At 42.5% G+C, this 27,360-nt stretch overlaps 1 protein-coding gene across 1 annotated transcript in view; it reads right to left on the bottom strand.

Annotated features, from left to right (window-relative positions):
* Window positions 1-1,893: 1,893 nt before the first annotated feature.
* The window catches only part of LOC110210449 (cocaine esterase-like), a 35,908-nt gene continuing 10,441 nt past the window's right edge, over window positions 1,894-27,360 (bottom strand). Inside the window, exons 5-13 of the mRNA XM_020989425.2 lie at window positions 16,936-17,089; window positions 15,525-15,629; window positions 14,527-14,625; window positions 10,604-10,744; window positions 8,274-8,348; window positions 6,833-6,980; window positions 5,323-5,445; window positions 2,994-3,072; window positions 1,894-2,077 (exon numbers count right to left, since the gene is read on the bottom strand). Of these exons, the coding sequence (XP_020845084.1) occupies window positions 1,894-2,077; window positions 2,994-3,072; window positions 5,323-5,445; window positions 6,833-6,980; window positions 8,274-8,348; window positions 10,604-10,744; window positions 14,527-14,625; window positions 15,525-15,629; window positions 16,936-17,089 (1,108 nt within the window). The remainder of the gene's footprint in view (window positions 2,078-2,993; window positions 3,073-5,322; window positions 5,446-6,832; window positions 6,981-8,273; window positions 8,349-10,603; window positions 10,745-14,526; window positions 14,626-15,524; window positions 15,630-16,935; window positions 17,090-27,360) is intronic.

Below are 27,360 nucleotides of genomic sequence, written 5' to 3' on the forward strand. Positions count from 1 at the left end.
TAGCTGGTGGATGAGTGAAGTATTTCTGAACGGCACACCAGGCACCAGTCACTCAAACACTGGGAATGTGCAGAGGTAAAAAACTATCTTCACGGAGCTCACAATCTAATGAAGGGAGACAAGCTGCAAACACCTATGGACAGACAACTTATACACAAGGCAAACTGGGGGATGATCAACAGTAAGAAGGCATCAGCTTTAAGGAGAAATTAGCAAAGGCTTCTGACAAAAGGTGAGATTTTAGCTGAGACTTGAAGGAAGCCAGGAGGGACAGAGGATGAGGAAGAAGGTTCCAGGCATGGGGGCAGCCAGAGAGAGTGCCCAGAGCCCAGAGACGGAGGAACACCAAGGAGGCCCAAAATGAAGGAAAAGGTGGGGAGGGTCCAAATTCTGAAGGTCTTTAAAAGCCAAACAAAGGGTTTAATATTTGATATTAGAAGTAAAGGGAACCATCAGAGTTTAGCATATAAGGAGTGACATCAGCATATGTCTGACATCATCAGATTTGAGTGGAGGATGGACTGGACTGGGAAGAAAACTGAAGCAAGGGAAACTAGACAGCAGGCTATTTTGAAGTCCACATGTGAGGTGACCTGACCACCTAGCTTCTATTACATTCTATATTACCTTTATCCTGCCATAATTGTCTGAACCCTATATCAACTATGTCTTATTTTCTTAGTGACAAAAATGTTTTGACAATTCAATATTGGATTTTTCTAAATGGAGAGAATGTTTGGGTACCATATATCCCTGTATCTCAGGGAAGTGCTAGAGCCAACTTGTACCAGAGCTGGTTGTTAAATTTTCAGCATGAGTATTTATATCTCAGAATTGGCATCCACTACAATTTAGGGTTTGGGTCATTGTTTTATTGATTTCTAAGCTTAACAAAGTGATGGAGATAATGTGAATGATATAACTTGAAAGTATATCTTCTGGGTTTTTCAGAGAGCTGATTGTTAAACATTGACCAACAGACCCCTGCCTGTATCCTGTTAGTAAAAGGTATTGTTATTGTGAAATATCTTGTTAGCATAACCACTCAGAATAGAGGAAGGATTTCCTTTGATTTTGCAATTTTGTTCTATGTAAAAGGAACCCTGTAGACAAACTACATTGAATTTGGGTTCACAGATACTAATTGTCTCTGTGCTGCTCTTTTGCAAGTAAAGAATCACTTGAGTTGCAGGATTATCTTGAAGTTTTGTTTACAAGACTCTCAACGTACCCCATTATCTCCTCAGAGAAGTGTTATCTGGAAAATGCTAGCTAATTGATGAAGCAAGACAGAGACATCCAATATTTTCCCCAGTCCCTGGCAGCAGCTCAATGTTCTAAGAACCTTTGATTTGGAGTCAGAGGACCTGGTTGCTTAGTGTGTGGATCACCTTGGACAAGTCCTTTCCCTTCTCTGGGCCTTGGTGTTCATTCTTGTTCAATGATTTCTAATAATCTTCCAACTCTAAATCAATCATTTGATCAATCATCATTCTTTCCATACCAAGTGGCCTAAAGGTACAGTGACAGAAAATGAAACTACCTCCACTATAATTCTATGACATGAACTAGGGATTTTTTTCCTCTAGACACAGGGTGGACTGACTGGTATCATCAGATTCCCATTATCTCAAAATTGGAAAGTCCCTTTCAAATGAGATGATATTTATAAGACTGTTTCTTAGCACAGTGGCTGGAACATAGTAATCCTTACATTAATTTGTTGTTTTCCTTCTGAATACCATTTAAATTCTCCCAAAACAGTAATAAGTGAGAGTCAAAGTACTTCACTCAAAACTGCAGTATACTTTAGATGAGACCAAGGAACTATTCAAAGGAAATGATTAGGTATCATTGGTCTGCAACAATTGCAAAAATGGTTTTGTTTAGAGATCACAGCTCCACTCGGGCTTTTTCTGGCCATGATTCCTTCATCTTCTGAGGCAAGGTCTTGGTCCAGAACTCCCATTTATCCTTCCTCAGACTGTTTCCCACAGACAACTGCAAATTAAGCTCCAGGTACTCTTCCTTCTGGTCATAGAGAGGCCAGTGGATAAGGTCTGCACCATTTGGGTCCCTGGGAGCAAAAAAAAAAAAAACATTTAGAACTGAAAAGTTCTATTGGAAAGTGTAGCAAGCCACCACCAGCTCAGCCTGAGAGTGAAGGAAGGGGCCCCAAGGTTGGGATCAGTTGACAGTGGTAGTACCCATAAAGAGACTTGTTCACCCAACTTTAAGCAGTTTGGTCTTCACCTTTCACGTTGGCCCTTTCTAATGCAGCTGAGGTAGAAAGTCCAAAGTGTAGAGGGACTCATGTAGGAAATAAGTAGCAAAATCAAGATTTGAACTCATATCATTAGATTCCATTTCATTGGGGCAGCTAGGTGGTACAGTGGATAAACCTGTACCTTGAGTTAGGAATACCTGAGTTTAAATCCAGCCTCAGATACTTACTAGCTGTGTGAACCTGGGGAAATCATTTAACCCTGTTTGCCTCTGTTTCCTCCTCTGTAGAATGAGCTGAAGAAGGAAATGACAATCTGGAGTAGTTTGCCAGTGGATATCACTCCAGTATCTCTGCCAGGAAAACTCTAGTTGGGTCACAAATAATCAAACACAATATCACTGGACTCCACATCTAAGGCTCTTGCCACTGCCACCTGTCCTAATGTTTTCCAAGGGGGAAGATAAGTCACTGACACTCAAGGGTGATGGTGTGAGCCAAGAGAGTTCCTGATCTCTCTTGTTTTCCTTCCAAGATGCCCATGTGTAGGGTGAATCTCTCTGAGAAATCCTTCCCCAACCCCAGTCATGAACTTGGGGAAGGTCTAAACTTGTTCACCACACCTTGCCTCTAGGATGAATGAACTATTTTTTTCCTTGAACAAATTTCAATCAAGGAACTTCTATGGAAGTGGGAAACCTTTATGTGCCTAAGAACAGGCACTACTCCAGAGGGAAACCATGGCGAAACCAAGAGGCAGCTGTCTCACCCATGATGGGCAAAGTTTGCCCAGTAGCTCATTATCCTGTGACTCAGGAGTTTTTCCTCTTCTGGTCCCTCTCCCAAAACTAGGAACAGAAAAAGAAAAATCTTGGTTAAGGTCAAAATGCAGACCCAAAGGCCTCCTTTCCTTCAGTCCCAAGCCATAACCACCCAGTCAATCCTGCTCTAGCCATTGAACTTATCTTCCATCTATAGTTTCCTTCATGTTACTCCCCTCCCAGAGGGTGTCCCCGGGCTTTTGTTGGCCTACTCTGTCTGACTCCATAACTGAGTCTCTCCCCAAAAAACAAAGTGGTGCAGCTGGTCTGGAAATCAGGAATACCTGAGTTCTAATCTAATCTCAGACGCTGACTAGAAGAGTGATCTTGGGCAAGACAGTTAACCACTGTCTGCCTTTGTTTCTTTGAAAAATAGGGATAATAATAGCATCTGTGGCCCTGGGTTGTTGGGAGGGTAAAAAAAAAAAGCTGGGATAATATTTATGGAATGCTTTACAAAACTGGTAAAACGTTACATAAATGATAGCTATTACTATTATGTTTATGTTATTATATACTTACTATAACATTAAAGTTATTACATATAAAGTATATTACATTATATTTTATGATTACATGTTTTATCATACATAATTATAATAAAGGTTTGATTGTTATAAATGTTATTTATGGTAATAATTATCATTATGGTAAGCTACTCTAGCATAGAAGAAGCTCTAGCAGCTGGAAAGACTTTGCATATGGCCCCTGTCCCAGACAGTGCCTGCCATTCCAGACCCCTGCCTGGGGCCGTGCAGACAGGCTCAACAACAGTAGCTGGCCCATAAGGCAGTGAATTCATTGACCAAGGCAAGTAATGAAACAGATTAAGGTATAAACTGGCCTTCCAGTTCTGCCAGGACAGGAGCAGAGAGGTGGAAATAGGGAGAGAAGACTTTCAAAAACACAGAGTTCGGACCACCTACAAACATGAACTCTAAAGATTGTTCATTGTGAGACTTTTGTCCAACAATCCACAAATGGATGCACTGGTAGAGAAAATGAATCAAGAATAACTGGAAAAAAGGGAGGGAGGGAAGAAGGAAGGAAGGAAGGAAGGAAGGAAGGAAGGAAGGAAGGAAGGAAGGAAGGAAGGAAGGAAGGAAGGAAGGAAGGAAGGAAGGAAAGGAAGGAAGAAAAGGAAGGAAAAAAAGGAAGGAAAGGAAGAGGGAAGAGGTCCAGCACATTGGGCAGATCCACTGTGGACAATTTAAGGAAGCAGAAGGAAAAGAATCACATAGAATCAGATGGTATACTAGTTAGGGTCTACATTAGAAGAGAGGGTGAGGGTATTAGTGAGGTCACTGGTCCGCTGACATAGGGAAACAGAGATGGAAATAGCTTTTTTGTGTTTGTGCCTTATTTTCCCTTCTGGATAGTAAACTCCAAGAAGTCAGAGACTGTGTCTTATTTACCTTTGTGTCTTCCCCAGAGCTGAACAGAGGGCTCTGCATGCTGGATGTGCTTAATTATGTAAAATGAATTGAACGAAATAGCTGAATCAACTTCCTGATTCAGTTCACCTGAACAAGCAGACTGAGTTTGAGGACTTGCAAGACTGATACCTTAATCTCCAATCACTCAATCAACCAGGTAACTATTAATTGGCTCCTCTATCCCTGGCGCTGTGCCAAGGGTTGCAGATACAAATACAGTGAATAATAAATAAAAACAAAAACTCTTCTCAGCCAGCTGGGCCCCTATTCAGTGCCTCCTAAGGGAACCTGGATTTGGGCTCAGACCTGCTAACTCTGCGATATTGATAAGTCTTTTCTCTTCTGAAAAACAGACACAACCCCTCCCTTCCACACACCCTGACCCTCACAGGGTATTTGGGAAGATCAAATAGAATCTAGATGATAGGTGGACTGAGTGCTGAACATGGAACCAAGAAATCATGAGTTCACATCATGACTCAGACCCTTAACTAGCTCTGTGCTTCTTGGCTAGCCAAGAGTCACCTTTCTCAGCCTCAGTTTCCTCATCGATAAAATGGAGATAGCATCAGCACCTACTTCACAGGGCTGTTTTGAGGCTATCAAATGAGATTGGCATATACAAAGCTCTTTCTAAGCCTTCAAGCAGTATAGAAATGCTAGCTACCTATTGTTATTATCATTATTAAATAAGCTGACATGTGGGAAGTTCCTTTGGGGAAAGGTAAGGCATTATTACACATTTTGATGTCAGAGAGAGTAAGGTAGGTGATGGAGAAGGCAGGCCAGAGCCCCAACCCTGATCCACAGCTTCCCACTCCGTCCCATCTCCACTGCTTACAAGGCACTCCAAAGACAAAAGGAAGCTCATCACCATGGTCCGCTTTCACAAAATCCGGCTTGATTCCATCAACCCAGCTTGGTCGGTGCTGAAATTCATAAAAGTAGACTGGAGAGCTGGGACCTAGGCAAACATAAGAAATGCCAATGGTTAGTGACACATTGAGCACAGGGCAGGGCCGCATGCCAGGGGACCCTGGCCTGATTCCCTCCCTTGGGTTGGGGGACGAATGTGGGTGTCCATTAACGGGCAAGCTCCTAGAGGGCAGCCCCTTAACAAATCCTGTCCAAGAGTGATGCTGTGAGGCAGGACAAGGGCTGGGGTCTGGAGTAACAGGACCTGGGTTGAAATCATGGCCCTGTTATTGATTGACTATGAGATCTTGGGCAAATCCTTTTGCTTCTCTGAGCTTAATTTTTCAAAGGTAAGGTAGGGATAATAATCCCTGGCCTGTCTACCCAAGAGAGAAGGAGAGAGGAAGAGAATAATCATTCATTGTTCAATTGTCAGTGGTATTCGACTCTGCATGATCTCATTTGGAGTTTTCTTGGAAAAGATACTGGAGTGGTTTGCCATTTCCTTCTCCAACTCATTTTACAGATGGAGAAACTGAGGCAAAGAGGGGAAAGTGACTTGTTCAAGGTCACAGAGTTAGTGTTTGAGGCCAGATTTGAAGTCAGGAAGAGGGGTCTTCTTGACTCCAGGCCCAGAACTTCATCCACTGTGCCACCTGGCTGCCCTATGAACAAGTATTTATAGATCATCTACTTCATGCCAGACACTGTGCTAAGTGCTTTACAAACATTATCTCACTGGAGCCTCACAACAACTCTGAGGTGCTGTTATCACTTCCATTGAGGAAACTGAGGCAAACAAAGGTCAAATGACTTGCTTAGGATCACACAGCTAGAAGGTGTCCGAGTCTGGATTTGAACTCACATTTTCCTGATTCCAGGTCCATTCTATATCCACTGGGATGAAGTTGTTGTGAGGATCCAGGGGGTACAAGGGATGCAAGGGATTTTATAACAATAAAACCCTCTAGCAGGAGTTCTTCCGTTTATTTTTAGTTGAGCACTTTGATAAATCGATTTCAATCTAATTGATTTTCTAAACTAAGTATTTTATTTTATACATTTAAAAACGTATCTTGGGAAGGAATCTTTAACTTTCCCTGGAGACCAAAGGGCTCCATAGTGCATACGCACAAAAAAAGTTAATAACATCTTCTTATAAAAATGTGGGTTATTTTCACTTATTCATTTATACACAATAGACATATTTATTAATTTGTAGATAATAGTCACAGAGTCCCCCCCAAGTATCTGTTGGGGTAAGGTAGAGGTATGAGGGAAGAAGGAAGGTGAACAAGGAGGTTTAACCAGTCTGGAGGCTCTGATAGCAGAGCCAGAAGCAGGAGTCTTCTTCTGCATGAGTAGGTGGGTGATATAGACACATTGCTCAGGAGAGGAGATATACTGATTCTGAAAAGGATCAATGCCATACTCACTGTGTTGATATTTGGCCACTTTCAGGGAAGGAATGACAAAGAGGAAATCCCCCACTATTTCCTGGAGTTGAGCTCGACATTTTCCCGGGTCCTCAGGGTCTCTTAAATACTCTTCCATCATCAACTGCCCAAGCTTAGGGGGAATACCCTATAGGAGACCCAGGAGGAGAGTAACAGAAAAATATTTCGTTCATTTTTTTGTTGTTATTGTGGCAATTGGGATTAAGTGACTTACTCAAGGTCACACAGCTAGTAAGCATCACATGTTTGGTCTGAGGCTGGATTTGAACTCAGGTCCTCCTTACTCTAATGCCAGAGCTCTATCCACTGCACCATCTAGCTGCCCCTAGAAAAATAAACATACCTGGTAGTGGATTGTTTAGGGATGTTTGTTGGTGGTTTGTAGGGAATAAGCAAGTGAGCAAGTGGTGCAGTGGGAAAAGCGATGGCCCTAGAGTCAGGAGGACCTGTGTTTAAATATGACCTCTGACATGTATTAGCTATGTGACCCTGGACAAGTCACTGAATCTTGTTTCCCTCAGTTACTTGTCTATAAAATGAGCTGGAGAAGGAAATGGCAAACTACTCCAGTATCTTTGCCAAGAAAACCCCCAAAAGGTCACGAAGACTCAGATGTGACTCATCAACTAAATAAGGACTAAGCCCACACCAGCTTGCCTGCTATTCATATGTCCTGGACCTCATTAGATCTCTTCACAATCTCCCTACCAGGGCCTGCCTTTTCAGGGTTAAATTGTTGGGCATAGCGTAGAGAAGATGTCAGCCTCAAGGAAAGGATAGCAAGAGCTGGTGTCTCCAAGGTCCCTTCCCACTCTGTGACTATGAAAGAAGAAAGTCAGAAGGTGAAAGGACCTTCACTAGCTCTCTCCTGGACTATTTCAATGGCCTCCTGATTGGGCCCTGTGCCTCAGATCTCTCCCCACTCCAATCTGTCCTCCACTCATCTTCCAAGGTGATGTTCCAAGCACAGATCTGACCATTTTACTTTCCTCCCCCAACTAAACAAATTTTAGTGGATGCCCACTACCTCTAAAATTAAATATGAACTCTTCTGTTTGGTATTTAGAGCTTTTAACAACCTGACCCCATCCAGTCTTATTATACACGATTAAGGGTAATCACTCTGTGGTACAGGTATGCCAGCCTTCTGGTTCCATCTCTCACCTCCATGCCTTTGCATTGGCAAGACTCAGCTCCCACAGTATCTTCTATAGAGTACCTTTCTTGGTTCCTCCCTCCTCCAGCTGATATTGCCTCTCTGTACATTTCCCATCTAGTTCTGGATGTGTAGGTTATCTCCCTCATAGAATTTAACTTCCTCAAGAGCAGAGACTATTTCACTTTGTCCCTGTGCCTAGCCCAGTGCCTGCTATGTAGTAGGTGCTTAAAAATACAGAAAGTTGAGTAACTGGTATCTCACCAAAACTGGAGTTTGCAATGCTGACTGGACACTGTTTTTATCCATGTTTTCCTTAAATCCAGGAATGCTCATTCCCTGTGTAGAGAAAAATGACGCACGGTGAATGGTCTTTAGAACTTCATGAAATTTATGCATTTTTTAAAAGAAATATAATCCAAGGAATCATTTTACCCTTTAAGGAGGAATTTGTGCCATAGATTTGGTTAGGAATTACTGAATAATGCCCAATACCACTGAACAATTCTCAAGATATTTTGCAAAATGACGGCAAAATGGTGGGTGATGCCAAGTATATAATCAATAGTAGTTGTAGTTTCTACGTAACAACCAGTGTCCTTAGACAATGATCAATGCTTACTAAAATACATGATGTTGGAAATGATGCAGGCAAATTCTATTTTTCTGATTTGTGTAAATAGACCAACTTTACATGCACATGCTTAAGGAGGCAGTTGAAATATGGTTGTTAACACCATGTCATATTTAAAATTAATATTGAGTCAATGGCCTTAGATATGATGACCTGAAGTCCGTAGCAATGAGACCTGGTCTCCCATCAGGAGGCCCAGCTGTGTGACTGGGGTTAAATCATGTCTTTTCTGGGATATTCAGTTCTCTACTTTACAAAATGAGGATAAACATCTTAATGGTCCCTACCAGCAAGTAGGGATATATACAGCAGGTATACAAAAAGAAGTTTTTTGTAAATTGTAAAGCGCTGTGTTAATGTCAGCTGGTGCTGTTCACTGTTCATTTAAAATAAAGAGACTTGAGGCAGCTAGGTGACACAGTGGATGGAGCAAAGACCAGGAGTCATGAGGACCTCAGTTCAAATCTGCCCTCAGACACTTACTTGCTGTGTGACTTTGGGCAAGTCACTTAACCCTGATTGCTACCAAAAACTTAAAAATTTTGAAAATGAAAAAAAAAACAAAATAAAGAGACTTGTAGAATATATTTTAACCAAAAAGTAACTAGACATTTCTTGGGCTTCTCTTCCTCTACTTCTGAAGAGATTTGCACATGAAATGAGTTATTCATGGAGAAAACAACCAAAAGTAGAATACTTCTGATTCTTCCAGGGAAGCCTGTTCAGGGTAACTTTTCTGATTATAAAAGGACAAATTTACAGATGACACAAAGTCGAGAAGGCCAGCTAACATATTGTATCATGGAGTCAGGATCCAAAAAAAAGGGACTTGACAGGCTAGAATGTTGGATCGACCACACCCACTGGGATCAAATTTAATGGGTTCAAAGTTTTCCAATCTCAATATGAGGGAGGCAGGGCTAGATACCAGTTTATTTGAAAAAGATCTAGGGATTTTGTTGAACCACAAGCCCATAAAGAGTTAATATGGCAACCTAAAAAGCAGCATGATGTTGAGCTCTGTTCAGAGAGGCACAGCTTCCAAGAATAAGGAGGTGAGAGTCCCTTTGTGCTCTGCCCCTGTGGAGGCTACAGTTATCTTCCCCACATTGAGACTTTCCTCATCATGGTTTCAATATATTGCAGGTAGGAGTAAGAAATTAAATGGTAATTTGGGGGAGTTTTGCTAAAGACACAGATGACAGGCAAAGCCCAGCAGGTGACACAGAAATTGTTTAGAAACTCAGAAACACAGAAAATATATGTATGCTATTGTATAATATCAACATATGTTATCCTTTAATACCATAATAATTCAGTCTTCCCTGGTAAGAAGGGCAGGGAGTCAAAAATATTATATGGATATTCTAGATAGTGGGGCACTGCACTTCAGTCCCCCTGATGTGGAAGGGATAACTGTATATCTGGAATCTTTTGTTCAGTTCTGGGCATAACATCTAAGGCAGAAAATAGAGAAGCTGAGAAAGGGGTCGTAGTCTTGCCATATAGGGATGGGTTGAAGGAACTTGCTTTGCTGGTCAAAGAAAAAAACTTGGGGTAAGCCTGACTTGACAATTATCTTTAACAACCTGGTGGATGGTCACATGCAAGAGGCATTTAATTGATGTCATTTGCCCTAAAGGCAGAGCTGGGAACAACAATGTAAAAAGAAGTAAATTTCCACTTGTTGTCATGGTGTCCTGTCCAACCGTGAGAGCTGCCTCAAAATGGAAGGAGCTGCCTCAGGAGCCAGGAGGTTTTCTCTCCTTGGAGGTCTTCAAGAAGAGCTGGATGGCCATTCATCCAGCAAGTTATAGAAGGGATTCTCCTTCAACTCTAGCTTAGATTCCATGGAAATCAAGCTCTTGACCTACTCGGAAAGTCTGTGATTCCTTAAAGAAGCATAAACTGTGGAGATCGGAAAGAAGCTGACACTGAATAGAACATGCTAGAATCTTACCACAGGAAGAACCCAGCCATATTCGTGGTTGTTGACACCGATAATGGAAGGGATGTGGTGGAACTCTCCTGCAGCCAGCATCTCTTCAGGATGTTTGGGGAAGAATTGCCCATCAACCACACTAGGGATTATGTTCAAATGCTGAAGAAAGAAGAAGAATAAAAAGAAATGAAGAAAAGAAAAGGCAACTCTATCTCCATAATCTCCCTTACATGTATCTCTTTCTCTTCATTCTCATTGTTACCATCCTATTTCAGACACTTTTTATCACTTACCTGAACTCTTTTTTCTCTATTTTGGAGGCAATGAGGGTTAAGCGGCTTGCCCAGGGTCACACAGCTTGTTAGTGTCTGAGGCCAGATTGGAATTCAGGCCCTTTTGACTCCAGGGCCAGTGCTCTAACCATTGTACTACCTAGCAGTCCTCACTTATCTGGACACTTGCAACAGTCTCCAAACTGCCTCCCTGTCTCTCCCTCTAATTTGTAACACACACACACACACACACACACACACACACACAAGTTCCTCATCTCAGATTTGCTCATGATAATCCATTGCATTAAAAGAAAAATAGTCCCATGACTCCCCATTACCTAAAGAAAACCTCTAACACTTCAGTCTGGCATTCAGAACTCTCTCTTCTACTTTTCCAGCCTTATCTCATACTATGTGGACTCTAGCCTGTGCCAAGTATATCATGTTTCACCAACAATGGATTCCCAGCTCTCAACTGAAAGTCAACCACCTTCTGCTACCTTTCTGCCTTGGCTCACTTCATTCCATATCACTAGAATGACCTTTCTCCCATTGCTACCTGTTGAAATTCTTCACTTCCTTCAAGAGCCAATTTAACTGCCATGACTTCCACAATGTCTTCTCTGATATGGCAGCCAAAAGGACCCTTTTCTTCCGCAGAGTTCTTACCCCGTATGTCGGTGACTCCTCCTCTGCATTAAGGTTCTGTTACCTCTCTATGGCACAAAGCCCCCTCCCCTAAGAAGGTGAGTTGCTTCATGGAACCATCCCTTATCCAAACTTTGTGTCCGTCCAGGTCAGACACAGAAGCTGCTCCAGAAATGCTTCTGGAAGGAACAGCAAGAGAGCTATGGCCTCAAAGTCAGTAGATCTGAGTTCTAGTCCTGGCTCAGCAGCTAACGCACTCTGTAACTTTAGGCAAATGACATCTCTCTGGTTTCAATTTCCTCCCCTACAAAATGAGTGAATTGGACTAAGTTATTGTCAAGATCTCTTCCCATGAAGTTTTCTAAAGAGGGGAAGTGGAATTGGACTTTAACAAATAGGGAAGAATTCAACAGACAAAGGGGGGCTAGGAGAGGCAGCAGTGGGAGGGAGGAAGGAACACTGGATTGCAAATTGGGAGACACCGGGGCTGGAATCCCAGCTCTAATGTTTACTGACTGTGTGATGGTGGAGAAGTGGAGAAGCCACTGCCTGTCTGCTCCACAGAGGTTTGTTTTTGTTAAGTTATGTCCAAGTCTTTATGACCCTGAGGACCATAGCACACCAGTACAATCCATGGGCTTTTTCTTGGCAAAGATACAGGAGTGATGTGCCATTTCCTTCTCAAGTAGATTAAGGAAACAGAGGTTAAGTGACTTGCCTAAGGTCACATAGCTAGTGGTCTTCCTGACTGCAGGGCTGGTTCTCTATTCACTGAGACCTCCTCAGAGATTTATTCATCTTTAAAATGGGAATAATGTTTCTTGCCCTTTCTACCTCACGGATTGTTATGAGAAAGGCAATTTATAAACCAGTATGAAAATAGGAAGGGAGGACTTTACAGACATGAGACACACCTGAACAAAGGCACACAGGTAAGAGAGTATAGGGAACAAGTAGAAGACTGAGGACAGATGACTTTGGCTGGAGCATAGAGTGCGTGCAGGGAGGTAATATAAGATAAGGCAGGAAAGCCATGGAGGCACCAAACTGTTCAGTATCTGAATACCAGGCTTGGGTTTGACTGAGAGTCAGGAATCCTTTCTTCTCCCATCTCCTTGGCATCTGCTGTGGCCAATATGAAACTTGACCTCCCAGGTGCTTTGGAAAGGATATTCATAAGACTGTAGATTTAGAGCTGGGAGGTGCTTTAGAAGATCATCTGGTTCAACCCTGTCATTTTCTGGATGAGTAAACTGTCATCAAATCAGGTTGAAAAACATAATAGTTTTCAGATTGAAGGGGAGGAGAGTCAATATGTCTAATAGAGAAAGTGATTACATATAGGGAGAGCTAGGTGGTATAGTGGACAGAACGTTGGTCCTAGAGTCGGAAAACTCATCTTCCTAAGTTCAAATCTGGCCTCAGACACTTACTAGTTGTGCGAGCCTGGGCAAGTCATTTAGCCCTATTTGCCTCAGTTTCTTAATGAGCTAGAGAAGGAAAAGGGAAAGTACTCCAGTATCTTTGCCAAGACAACCCTAAATGCAGTCATCAAGAGTTGTAGGCAACTAAAAAATGACTGAACAATTAGATGAGATTAGATCTGGTATTAATATTTAAACTTACTCTAACACTTATTACTAAGTGAATTTTTGAAGAAGCAATGTGATGCAATGAATAAAAATCTTGGTTCTAAGAATGCAATGAATAAAGATCTTAGTCATGTAACTGTCTTGATATTTGTGAGCTGTGTGGCATTTGGCAATGTCACTTAACCCCTCTAGGACTCAGTTTCCTTTTTTTTAAATATCAAGTCAATACATCAATCCACTAACTGCCATAGGCTCTGGGGATACAAATAGAAAAGCAAATGGCTCCCTGACTTCTTGCTGCTTCCACTTAATGGTTCTAATTCCCGTGTCTGAAGTTTGGAAATGACATCATACTTGTACTATCAATGGCACAAAGTTGTTGCAAAATTATTGAAATGATATAATATATATAAAATGTACTTTTATGAAAGGAATATTTAGATGAGAGCTATCAATCCCAGGGGATAGAGAGAGTCTTCCCACAACTATGATTCTTTCCTCCAAAGACCCATAGGGTGTTTGATCTGAAAGAAGCCCAAGAACAGAATACTAGAGCTAGAAGGGATGGCCGCCACCACTACCACCACCATCAACATCATCATCTTAACATTTATTTAGTGATTACTATGTTCCAGGCACTGTACTAATAAGCATTTTACAATTGTTATCACAGTTGATCCGCACAAGGACCCTGGGAGGTAAGTGTTATTATTCTCCCCATTTTATGAATAAGGAAACTGAGGCAAACAGGTAAAATGACAGCTACTGTCTGAGGCTAGAGTTGAACGCAGGTCCATTTTCCCAGAGCTTAAAATATTTCACCCATCAAGCTGCATTCTCTGTATCTTAACTTGTAGAATGTTAGAGCATAGAATGTCACAACTGGAAAAAAAACAATCGTGTAAAATAGACTAGCAGAAATGAAAGGAAATTTGGAACAAATAATGTTGGAACCCAGAATGTTAGAATCAGATTAGAATGGATCCTTCTAGCTTTAAAGCTATAATTCCATAAACAGAGAATGTTTGAGTGGGAAGGGTTGTGAGACTAGAGCATGAAAAAGCTCAGAACCTTAAAACCTGAAATGTTTAGACCACAGAATGCTGGAAGGATTCTTAGGACATAATATGGCCAGAGTAGAAGGGATGGAACCTATTACACACACAAAAAAAAAAGTTAAGAGCACAGAATGTTGAAGGTAGAAGAGATCCTAGTAAGAAAACATCAGACATAGGAGTAACCTTCAGACCATGTGGAAATGTCCTTGAAGATCATCTAGTACTAGGAGGAAGCTGAGGTTAAGAGAGTGACATTCCCAAGATCTTCACCTCAATTCCACCCAATCAAGGTTGAGTGTACAGCTTTCCCCTAAGCTGTTTTGGCAGCTTGTCTTGGCACTAGAACATTTGTTTTTCAGCTTACATACCTTGGTAATGGCCAGGACTTCTCCTTCAGATTTGCTCCTAAGGCACTGAACCATGGAGGCAGAACTGTGTCTATCACAAGAAGACAGATTGGCAATGGCCTGCAAAAAGGCACCCACAAAGAGTTAACATTCTCATGGAGGAATGCCTGGCCTGTATCACAAGAAAGGAATCTTTTCATACTCATCAGTAAGCTAGCAAAGGATCATTTCTATAGGAGATGATGCAGTAATGGTGAAAAGCAGACCAAGCTGGAATCTGTCTGACCACCAAAAGGGGTGAGTCCCCCAATCACAAGCCTTCTCTGTACAGGGTTCAGTGCCAGCCAATGGGGATAGGGATGGTCAGGGGCAGGTTACAAGGACACAGACCCCGCTCCCAAAGGATTTACCATTTCCTCAGGGAGAAAGGATCTAAATATCCACAAAGGACACATGATTGGGTCTGGTATGTTGAAAGAGCCCTGAAATTGGCTCAGAGACTTATGTTCTGGTCCCAGCTCAGTCACCAACTCATTGTTGAGCTTACCCAATTCAGTAGAAAGAACTAGACAATTACTAGAGAGGTACAAGGGACCTTCTAGATCATTCCATCTAACCTGTACCTGGACCCCTTGAGGAACTTTTCCTCCTCTTCAGGGGATGTCAGAAAGTAGAATTTGGAGCTAGAAGGGGCTTTACAAGCAATCTAACTGAATCCACTTTTACAGAGGAAGAAACTGAGACCTCAGGAAGGAAATGTCTTATCTAAAATCACAGGCACAGCCAGGAACTCAATCCTCCCTCTCTATGCCTCAGTTTCCTCCTCTGTAAAACGAGGAGTTGGAGTAGATGATTTCTATGGTAACTTTCAGATTGAACATTCAGTGGCATTCCAGTGCACTTTCTTATAGCCCAGGAGAGTCAGAAGGCCAATGGTACACTAGACCATGGGGTTGGGAGGCCAATAAGGTTAAGGAAGGATAAGAGGGATTACAAAGACCAAAGAACAAGGAGCTTACATTTGTAATCATTTCTGAGCTGGAAGAAATCAAGCCAGGGAGGATGGCCACACCGCTCTCCATGATCGCTCTGTGGAACAAGCCTTTGGACATGGGGGACAGAACCTGGGGAGCAAATCACAGCAGAGGGGAAGAGGAAGCAGTCATGGGGAGGCCCAGATACTCCTGGCTTAGCAGAGACATAGGAGACTGCGAGTCTGAAGGCTAGGACTGTTACTTACCTGCCACACCCCTAAGCTACCCATATAGCACAGTCCCAAACAGAGACCACTCTATGGGACCCTGGCCTTTGGGTCCTTTGGCAAAGCCAGGACTATAAGATAGTTAGACAGAAAGGAGGGCTAAGTAGACTTGGCCATGGTCCAGGACTCTCTGGGTGGCTCAGTAACAGGATATAATAAGATGCCTGTTCTCCGTAACCCAGCAATGCTGTTCCTATGCCCTGCCTCCTTATAAGGTCACATTCTTTATTGATTATTGTTTGTATATTGATTACGAGAAAGCCCAAGGTTGTTGTCAGGATCAAATTACTTCAAATCCAACAGTTTTTCCCACTATACCATGGGAATTTGCCACTTTCCCATCAGCTATTTTTTTTTAGCATAATCCCTCCACTGAACTCTTCTTCCCATGTCTTGTCACATACTGGAGGCTGTCAGTGATGTGCAAACTCCTGGGTTACCAAGCCAGAAGATCTTTGCCTCAAAGCCCGCTGATGGATTTTATGCCTGTCACATGAGGGCCGCCCATACTAACCTCTCAGAGACTTATTGGCAAAGACTGGAGAGAGCAGATCTGCAGCCACAGCTCATCACAAAGGCCACCTGGGGAGGCACAGAGAGCCTGTGAGCAGCATTGGGAAGAAGTGAACCTCAGTGGTGAAATCTGGGATCCATTGGGCCTTGAATTATTTCATCATTACTCTGTACATTTCTTTTGCTCTTACTTGAAGTTTTTAGTAAGCCTTTAAGAAGAGATTGCTCATCTTCTGCCTCCAGTAAAGCAAGAGGAAAAAGACAATCAGTCAGGACTAGGTCAGGAGAATGTAGTGGGACCTCCAAATGAAGTCAAGGGCAGGTGTCAGCCTTGGAGAAAGAAGTCATCAGTCCCAATGGTTCTCAGATGGGTGAGGATAAGAGAAGAGGAAGAAAAACTCAGGCCCATCCAGGGCTGGGGAACCTGTGGTCTTGAGGCCACGTGTGACCCTCTGGTCATCAAGTGCAGTCTTATGACCCAAGCCAAACTTTACAGAACAAATATCCTTAACAAAAGGATTCGTTCTGTCAAGTTAGAGTTCAGCCCAAGGAGGCTGAACATGAGGCCTTGAGGCCATAGGTGCCCCACCACTGGAGATCTTGATTTGCCTACAAGAGGCCCCCTTCAGGCTGGGGTCATTTTTTTTAACACCTACATGTGAGGAAACACTTGTCCCCCCAGCTGACTCTCCAAAGATGGTCACAAGGTCAGGATCTCCTCCAAAGTGGGCAATGTTCTTCTGGACCCATCTCAGAGCAGCCACCTGATCCAGGTAACCCCAGTTGCCAGGTGCATGCTCATCCCCAGTGCTGAAAGCCAGACATTAGACAAGGTTAGAGACTTCTGAAGAAGAGCGCCAGGTTAATAGCATTATGACATTTAAAGACCATTTCCTCCAGCTGGATGATGCAATGGATAGACTGCTGGACCTAGATGTGGCAAGACCAGTGTTCATCTACTAGCTGTGTGACCATGGGGTAGTCACATAGACCTCTGCCTCAGTTACTCCTCTTTAAAATGGGGATAATAATGGCATTTATTTCTCAGAGTTGTTGCAAGGATAAAATGAGGCACTATTTCTAAAGCGCTTTGTAAACCTTAAAGGGCCATACAAATGCTAGTTGTTGCTGTTCTTATTTTACAGATATAAATTGGTGGCACAGGTCTTGAATTTCCCCACCAGAAGGATGCCCAGTGCATGCCTCTTTCCATAGCTCACTGTGCCTTCCAGGTGGAGCCTCCACTATGCTGCTTCCATCCCTTCCAGCTTACTCCCTGATCCCTTCCACCTCCCCACCAGCTGCCTTGCCTCCAGTCTGCCTTTCCCCTCCTTTTTTATTAGCTTTCCTTTTGGTTTTGTCTTCCCCTATTAGAATGTCAAGTCAAGAAACATTTACTGAGCACCTACTATGTGCCAGGCACTATACCAAGCTCTGGGCATACAGAGAGAGGTAAATCAAGTCCCTGCCCTTGAGGAGTCTGCAGTTTAATGGGAGAGACAGTATGCAAACAGCTGTGCCTGAAGAAGATCTATAGAGGAGAGATTGGGAATGATCCCAGAGGGAAGGCCCTGGCAGTTAGGGATGCAGGGAGAGGCTTCTTGCGGAAGGTAGGACTAGCACCAAGTCCTGAAGGAAGCCAGGAAAAGGAGGAGTGAAAATGAATAGTTTCAATAGAATATCTTTTTCACGGATGAGGAAGGAGGCAGAGAATGTGAAGGAGTGTGAGAAGACTAGAGAGGTTGGAGGAGGCCAGGCTCCTCTCCATGAACTCTGCAGTCCAGCAATATCATCTTCTTGTCCTCAAATACAACTCTCTGCCTCCCAAGTCTGAGTTTCCCTGGCTATTCCCATGACTGGAATTCCTTCAAGGAATCTGAGACAACTCTAATTCCACCTTCTTCAAAAGATCTAGCCTTTCCTCTTTCCCCTCCCCCAACACACCCCTCACTGTTAGGGCCTTCCAGAGCAAGGACCCCAGTTTGAGGTTTTATAGAAAATGGGTCCTGGGGAAGCTAGGGGAAGCATGAGCTTTATTACCACATGGTGAACCAAGCAGGCAAAAATGAAAGCAACACATACACACACACACACACACACACACACACACACACACACACACACACTCACAAGCACACACATGCATTATATGACAACCTGCATTGACAGACAGAGATTCAGGGCACTCTCATGCAAGAGAATTGTACAGGGGCAAGATCTTGGTGGGAGTACACACTCAGAGTGGGGAGTGAGACAGTCATCCCTTAAAGGAAGGTTTGGTTGAGACAATTAGCACAACATGTGAGACAGGGCATTCTTAATCAGACCCTGATGTGGTGGGGAAGTTCCCCAGGATTCCTTATTGATGCCTGACTCAGAGACTCCAAGAGTGGATGCCAGCACACAGACATGCAGTCTGCTGGGAGTCTGTTCAGGAGCTGAGGTTACTCACAAAATCAGAATAAATCAGGGCTTTTGAAAATACAGGCTATCTACTATTGCTTAAATTTTTTATGGTCCTTAGGACCACTTACCCTGTGGCGCCATGTTGGAGTCCTATCACTTATAACAACAACATGACACAACATATTTCAAAAATCACAATTGTCACACCTTCCCTTTGAGATTGCTTCTCCTTTTCATTGTATATATTTTGTGTCTATATATTGTTATTTGTATGTTGTCTCCCATTAGAATTGAACTCCCTGAGGATAGGAACTGACTTTCTTTTGTATCACAAGCACTTAGCACAGTAATGGGCATATAACAAGTGCTTAAATAATGCTTGTTAACTGACTGATTGATTGAATCAGGGGGTGATGGTCTGACCTGTGCTGTAGGAAGATCACTGACAGCTCAGTGGAAGATGAACTGGAGTAGAGAGAGAAGAAGCAAGGAGACCAACCAAGCAGGTGTTATTAGTCCAAGTGTAAGGTGGTGAGAGCTTGCACTAGAGTGGTGGTAGTGTCAGAGGAGAGAAGTGAGTGTATATGAGAGATGTAACAAGGGTAGAGTCAATAAGACTTGGCAACATATTGGATAGAGGGGAAAAGTAAGTCAGTAGTGGGCAGTGACACCTAGATCACGAGCCTGGGTGACCGGAGGATGATGGGGACTTTAACAAATAATAGGGACATTATGAAGAGGGGAGGGCTTGGTAGGAAAGAGAAAGAGTTCTGTTTTGGGGACATTGAGTTTATAATGTATGTGGGACATACATTTTGAGGTAGTTGGAGCTGGGATACTGTAGGTCTAATCTGGAGATTGGAAGCCATACTGGAGAGAGCGAAGAGAAATCTAGTCATGACAGGAAGGAGATATATGGGATGATAGCTAGTGGGGATGGATGGATGGATGGATGGATGGATGGATGGATGGATGGATGGATGGATGGATGGATGGAAGGATGGAAGGATGGGTGGATGGATCAGTAAGGTTTTTTGAGAACACAGGTGAGACATGTCAGGTTTATAGGTAGTACAAAAGCAGCAGGGAGGAGGTGTGGAAGGGAGAAAGAAGGGGAGTGAAGGGTTAATGTATAAGATCTTCCCTATCCACAGCCCAAGTCAAAGGACAAGGAACTTCCTTAACATATTGTTCTGAGATTTGTTTCAACCCAGACCCACCTTGGGGAACTATTCCTTAAAAACAGGTCTTGATGTAAACATCCAGGGACTTGACCAGTTCCTGGGTATTGACCCAAGACATTTTTGACATAACAAAGATTGTTCTTGAGGTTGGAGAGTTTCGGCCAAAACTCTCAAGTCCTTAGGATTAATCACCTGTTCTTTGGCTCCCTGCCTTCTTTGTGTAAGGATAATAGAAAGGGTCTTTCTTGGGAAAGTGACTTTGGGAGTCTCCCTCCAAGAGGACACTCTGCTGTAGGGACTTTCCCAACTAAGACCCTGATGACTGGGATACAGGACTCCCCCAGCCAGAAGTTCAGGAGTTGGTGCTTTCTGAGATTGGTGATGTATTTCTTCTTCTTTATCTCTCTATCATTCTGCTAATACTCTTTGCTTTTAAGATTGCATAATCACATGTAATCACATGTGCATGTATGTTTATGATTATATTATTTATAAGCTAGGAAAAGTGTGAATGTGTGAGTACATATCTGAACCCGTGAAATAAATCACAAGTGCTGCGCAGCCTGTAACACCTTATTGTTACAATTGGCATCACCGAACAGCATCTGTGTCACAATGGGGTTCCTAAAAAAAGTCAGGAGAAGTTAAAGTTAAAGAACAGGAAATTCCTGGCTGGGAAGGGCTCCCATATTCCTCCCTTGCTAAAGACTGGGCTAAGAATACTGGTCCTTGTCAGGACTCGGGGAGCCGTCTCAAACAAGCTGAACCACTGAATGTTATTAGATGTTTAGAGGAGATCCCAATAGGAAAAGGGAAAGAGATAAGGGGAATAAGTAGAAGAGGATGGGCTTTGCTAACAGCATGCCCAGCTCAAGAAATTATACCCTAGCCTTCAGCATTTGAAAGGGGATTAAGATAAGGGCCAACCTCCAGTGCAAATTAGGGAAGTAAGAAGTAGAGATTATAGGCTGCATATTCCCATAACTATATATTGGGAAAATGGTTCTACAACTGTAGCAAAAGCTCTAATTGACACTGGTGCAGAGACCTCCCTAATTTATGGGAACCCTGATAAATTTAGCCAAAGAAGACCCATGATAATTACAGGATTAGGAGGAAAAGAGATACAAGCCAAACAAGTCACTATACCCATTAAAATAGGACAATTACCTTGGCGAGATTATACTGTAGTAATAGTCCTATTCCTGAATATATAACTGGAATAGATATTTTAAGAGGAATGACTTTGCAGTTACAGATGGATGATATCAATTTGCTGTTAGGGCTCTAACCATAAGGGCAGTGTTAGCAGGAAAACTTAAAATGCCCCTTGTGTCTTTACCACTTCCTGCTAAGACCATTACTCTAAAGCAGTACTGTATACTGGGAGGGCAGGAGGAAACCACTGCTACTATTAAGGAATATGTTGATGTAGGAGTAGCGATTCCCACTATTACTGAATGGGATAACCCTATATGGCCAGTGAAAAAGTTCGATGGGACATGGAGAATGACTGTTGATTATAGGCAATTGAGTAAAGCTACTCCTCCTTTGTTTGCGGAGGCACCTGACACCATTACTTTGATTGAACTATTCAATAATATTCAGGGCATTGGTATGCAGTTATAGACTTGGATAATGCCTTCTTTACCATACCAATAGATCCAGCCCAGTGGGATCAATTCGCTTTTACTTGGCAAGGGAAACAGTATGCATTTACTGGCTTACCACAGAGATATTTACATAGCCCCACTATTTGCCATCAGATAGTGGCGGAACATCTAGATGAGTTGAAAATGAAAGGAGTGCAGATAACTCATTATATTGATGACATCTTAATACTAGGTGAAGATTGTCAAATGGTGGGGGGAAATTTGCATATTTTATTAAAACATATGGAAAGCAAAGGATGGGAAATTAACCCAAACAAAATTCAGGGACCAGTACAGGCAGTAAAACTCTGAGGGATTTACTGGAATAAGAGGCACAGTGAAATACTTCCTAAGGCTAAACAAAAGAGAGCAGATTTTCTTCCCCCTACTAATAAAACTGAGGCCCAGAAATTCATAGGACTTTTTGGATGTTGGAGAACACATATTCCCCATTTAGGACAAATATTGTGCGCACTTTATAAAGTGACTAGGAAGAAATATGAATTCAATTGGGGCAAGGAGGAAGAACGCCAAAACTGCAATCCAAACCGCGTTAGATTTATGGCCTATGGAAAATGGCCTTGTAGAATTACATGTATCTGTCCGAGAGGGATATGCTGACTGGAGCCTATGGCAAAAACAGCAGGGCAGGAATATTCCCTTAGGATTCTGGTCAAGAAAGCTGCCCTCTGCTGGGGAAAATTATTCCCCTTTTGAACAACTTTTAGTTGCATATTGGGCATTGGTAGAGACAGAACAATTGACAATTGGTCATGAAGTGGTCTTACAACCCCAAATTCCTATGATGCACTGGATAATGAGCACCCCTGACTCTCACAAAATAGGACATGCCCAAGAAGCTAGAATTATTAAATGGAAATGGTATAGTCAGAATAGAGCAAAGACTGGGAAGGCAAGAATTTCTACATTACATGAAAAAGTTTCAGAACTGGGAATGGCATAAAATGAAATACCACTGGCAAAAGCCACTAGGAATTCACTGGTAGAATGGGGACAGGGATATGACAGGTTAAATCTGAAAGAAACAGACATGCATGGTTCACTGATGGATCGGCTAAATATACAGGACAAGCAAGACATTGGAAAGCAGTGGCATATAACCTCACTACAGGAGTTACTTTGGAAAACACAGGACAAGGGGGAAGTAGCCAGTTAGCTGAGCTAATAGCTGTGCATTCAGCTACAAAGAATGAACAAGGGAAAGAATGCCTTGTATTTACAGATTCCTGGGCTGTGGCTAATGGACTAACTACTTGGATGCCCATATGGAATGAAAATGGTTGGCAAATTCATGGGTGGGATATATGGGGGGGAAAAAAGGAATCGTGGCAGGATATATGGGATTGGTCTCATAATACTAGCATTTCAGTTTTTCACGTAGATGCACATACTTCAATGAACATCCCGTAACATGAGTATAATGCACATGTGGATCAACTAGCCAAAATAGCAAAAATACAGCAAGAAGATCAAGATTATTATTCATTAGCACAATGGGCACATCTACAAATGGGACATCTCAGAGTCCAAGTCTTACACAGGTGGGCCTAGGACAGGAGAATTTCCCTCCCAATTTCTCTATTAAAACAAACATAATCTGAGTGTTCCATATACCAAATGGAAAAGGAGCGACCAATTCCCTGCATCGTTAAAGGTGAACTAGCCCGAGGAAGGCTGCCCACCCAAATTTGGCAAATAGATTATGTTGGTCCCTTAGCAATGGACAGAGGTTGCCGGTATATTTGTACCTGTGTAGATACTAATTCTGGAGTACTGGTGACATGCCCATATAAGAATGCCACTCAGAAAAATACTTGTAGGACTATAGATACCATTACTTTATATTATGGATCCCCTCTACAAATACAAAGTGACAATGGGACACATTTTAAGGGAAAAGAAATAGACCACTATTGTTCATATCATAATATAGAATGGATTTATCATATACCTTATTATCCCCAAGCAGTGGGATTAATTGAAAGGATGAATGGGTTATTAAAAGAGAAACTTAGACAACTTGGCACCTCTTATGCACACTGGAAAGATAATTTATTTGAAGCTTTGCAACAGCTAAACAATTGGCCCCTAAAAGAGTCATTAACCCCCTTAGGATGAATGATGACCCCTAATATTCAAATAAGGATGCAGAGGCCAAAAAATCTAACATTACAATGGTGGGCTTGTGATCCACATGCCACACCCCCCTTCTTAGGAACAGCTGGATCTGCTGGTTATGAGTTACATACTTTAAATCCTGTAAATCTTCCTGTAGGGAAGATAGTTATTGTTTCCACAGGAATAGGAATAAAAATCCCACCTAAATATTTTGGGCATATGCTTCCTTGGTCAAGCTTAGCTGTTAAGGGGATACATCTCTTAGGAGGAGTAATAGATTCAGATTATGTGGGGAAATAAAAGTGATAATGCAAGACCTTGGCCCAGAACCAGTGGTTTGTTCTATGGGATCTAGAGTGGCATAATTAGTAATTTCCACCTGTTTCAAAGAACAATGGGAGCAAGTAGCAGAACCACTTTCATTTCAACCAGGTGTGGAGGATTTGGAAGTACTGATTTAAGAGTAGGATCTAAAGTATAGGTTAAAAGACATGCCTCTGATATGCCTCGAGCTGCTGAGATAGTGGCAGAAGGCAAGGATGGTACCATGGTAGTGGCATTTGTTGGAGATGACAAATTGCATCATTATCCCCTAACACAGTTGTTTTTACCTGAATAGTATTTTACAGTTTATCTTATACTTATTGGAAGAGTAATGGCACAATGAGAGAATACACTGGTGCGATTAGGAGGAGCAGTGGCAACCACTGGACCACAAGACTGTTGGATTTGCCAGGAACATCCTCAATCTAGAAAGAAACCTCCCATAGGACATGGACTGAGTAAGACAGCAGAACAGATGCCACAACCATATTCCTCCAGATGTGCTTCTTCCTCATTAATAATATCACCTGATCAAAAGACTTATTGAATACTCCCTGCTTTTCCATAGGAAATCCATTCTACAATGTGACGTATAATGAAAGGCAACATTTTGGGAACATTTTAATATCCCTAAAAGGGAGGGCCCAAATTAGCCCTTTCACCTATTCATGTTTTAGTAGTGATAATCTTATAAATTTCTTGCCTAATTTTACACATATAGCTTGTGATAATTGTACTCACTCTCCTATTTAATAGAACTGATGTTTATATGTGTGTGCCTACTAATTGTTCTTACTGGTTTATACTAAACTGCTCAACATCTTTCATTTCAGCAATGTTACAAGCTTTTTCTTTTTTACAAGTTAAGTCCTTATATTGGTTTGTTTTCTCCTTATGGGTGATGTTTCTGGCATGCCCCATAGGAGAGATGATGTTCCCAATCCATGGATAGGTCAGATCTAAAGGCTGACTGAAGGGTTAATGTATAAGATCTTCCCTATCCACAGCCCAAGCCAAAGGACAAGGAACTTCCCTAACATATTGTTCTGAGATTTGTTTCAACCCAGACCCACCTTGGGGAACTATTTCTTAAAAGCAGGTCTTGAGGTAAACATCCAGGGACTTGACCAGTTCCTGGGTATTGACCCAAGACATTTTTGTCATAACACAGATTGTTCTTGAGATCAGAGAGTTTCAGCCAAAACTCTCAGGTCCTTAGGATTAATCACCTGTTCCTTGGCTCCCTGCTTTCTTTGTGTAAGGATGATAAAAAGGGTCTTTCTTGGGAAAGTGACTTTGGGAGTCTCCTTCGGAGAGGGCACTCTGCTGTAGGGGCTTTCCCAACCACGACCCTGAGGGCTATGATACAGGACTCCCCCAGCCAGATGTTCAGCAGTTGGTGCTTCCTCGGATTGGTGATGTATTTCTTCTTCTTTATGTCTCTATTTTTCTGCTAATAGTCTTTGCTTTTAAGATTGCATAATCATATGTAATCACATTTTTGTGCATGTATGTTTATGATTATTATCATTATTAATCATTTATAAGCTAGGAAAAGTGTGAACATGTCTTTGTGGGTACAGATCCAAACCCTTGAAATAAATTATAAGTTCTGCACAGCCAGTAGCACCTTACAATTACAGGAACAGAGAGAGAGAGAGAGAGAGAGGGAGAGAGAGAGAGAGAGGAAAGACAGAGAGAGAGGGAGAGAGAGAGGGAGAGAGAGAGAGAGAGAGAGAGAGAGAGAGAGAGAGAGAGAGAGAGAGAGAGGAAAGACAGAGAGAGAGGGAGAGAGAGAGAGAGAGGGAGAGGGAGGGAGGGAGAGGGAGAGAGGGAGAGAGAGAGAGAGAGAGAGGAAAGACAGAGAGAGAGGGAGAGAGAGAGGGAGAGAGAGAGAGAGAGAGAGAGAGAGAGAGAGGAAAGACAGAGAGAGAGGGAGAGAGAGAGAGAGGGAGAGGAGGGAGGGAGAGAGAGAGAGAGAGAGAGAGAGAGAGAGAGAGAGAGAGAGAGAGAGGGAGGGAGGGAGGGGGAGAGAGAGAGAGAGAGAGAGAGAGGGAGAGGGAGGGAGGGAGAGAGAGGAGAGAGAGGAGAGAGAGAGAGAGAGAGAGAGGAGAGAGAGAGGGAGGGAGGAGAGAGAGAGAGAGAGATTAAAAATAGTGAAAGTGAAAATGATACAAAGGGCAATCTTCTGGAAAATACTGGATGGAATGGGATCATCTGTGTGTGTTGAAAGCTTAGCCTTAGTGAAGAAAAGGTCCACTTCCTCATATAAGACAAGAGGTAAAGGAGGAGATAGCAACAGAAAACATCTGATCAATGTGAGATAAAGAGCAGGGGATATGAGGGAGCTCAGTGGATGGCCTCATTTATTTTCAGCAAAATAAAAAGCAAGGTTCTGAGTTGAGATGGTGAGGACAAGAGGAGCCATGAGAAGTTTGAGGAGGGATGCAAAGGTTTAGAAAAGCCACTCTGGTGAGTGAGAAAGTGAGTTGATTACAGAGGTGCAGAAAGAATGCCTTGACACAGTGAGGACTCAGTTAAGATTATGTAACAATCTGTATGGACACAGGCAACATGGTTTTACTTTTTTTTTCTATCTTCATTCAGCAGTATGCAAAAAGAGCAAAAGGAATGGGTGATGGCAGAAAACAAAGACTGAGGTTTGGTAGGGAAAGATTTGTCATAAGATAACAGGTCAGCATAGAAATGAAACAGTTCGTTAAAGTGTTAAGATGGAGAAGGGAAGAGAGCATAATCAGGCAGGGGTGATAGCCTGGGAAAGAACTGAGAGGTGGGGGGATTGAAGGTCAAGGATGAGGATGAAAAACAAGGTTAGGGGATACCAAGCATAGAATCTAGTGGAATGATAGGAAAATATAACTAGATAAAGGAATTTCAGAGATAATGAACATAGAAGTGGAACACTCATGAACCAGAGTAAAATGAAGGGTGTTACCATCTTTGTATCTAGCTGAGGTGGGGTGGTGGAGCAGGTTATGAGAAATGAATACACTGAGGAACTGAGGAGTTAGAATGTTGAAGGGGATATCAAGATGAATGTTGAAGTCCCTCAGTATGAAGGTGGGAGTTGGGAAACAGAGAAACACTGGAAACAAGGCACTGAACTCATTGAGAAAAGGAGAGTGTCCCAGAGGATAATAACAGCTACTAAAATCTTGATTGGGTGATTAAATATAGATTGAATGAACCTCAAAGGAAGAGGGGTTGCTGAATTATGGTGGTAGAAGGAGAGTCTAGAAGGGGTAGTGGGAAACAAGGAGTATTTTGGCTTTCTTGTGATGGAGGTTTGAGTGAAAATGCAAATAGTGATAGAAATGGTCACCAGGAAAGCTGTGTCCTCAGAAAAAAAGGTTTT

This window comes from Phascolarctos cinereus, unplaced genomic scaffold (assembly GCF_003287225.1).
Source record: "Phascolarctos cinereus isolate Bilbo 61053 unplaced genomic scaffold, phaCin_HiC Scaffold_2;HRSCAF=192, whole genome shotgun sequence".
NCBI lineage: Eukaryota > Metazoa > Chordata > Mammalia > Diprotodontia > Phascolarctidae > Phascolarctos > Phascolarctos cinereus.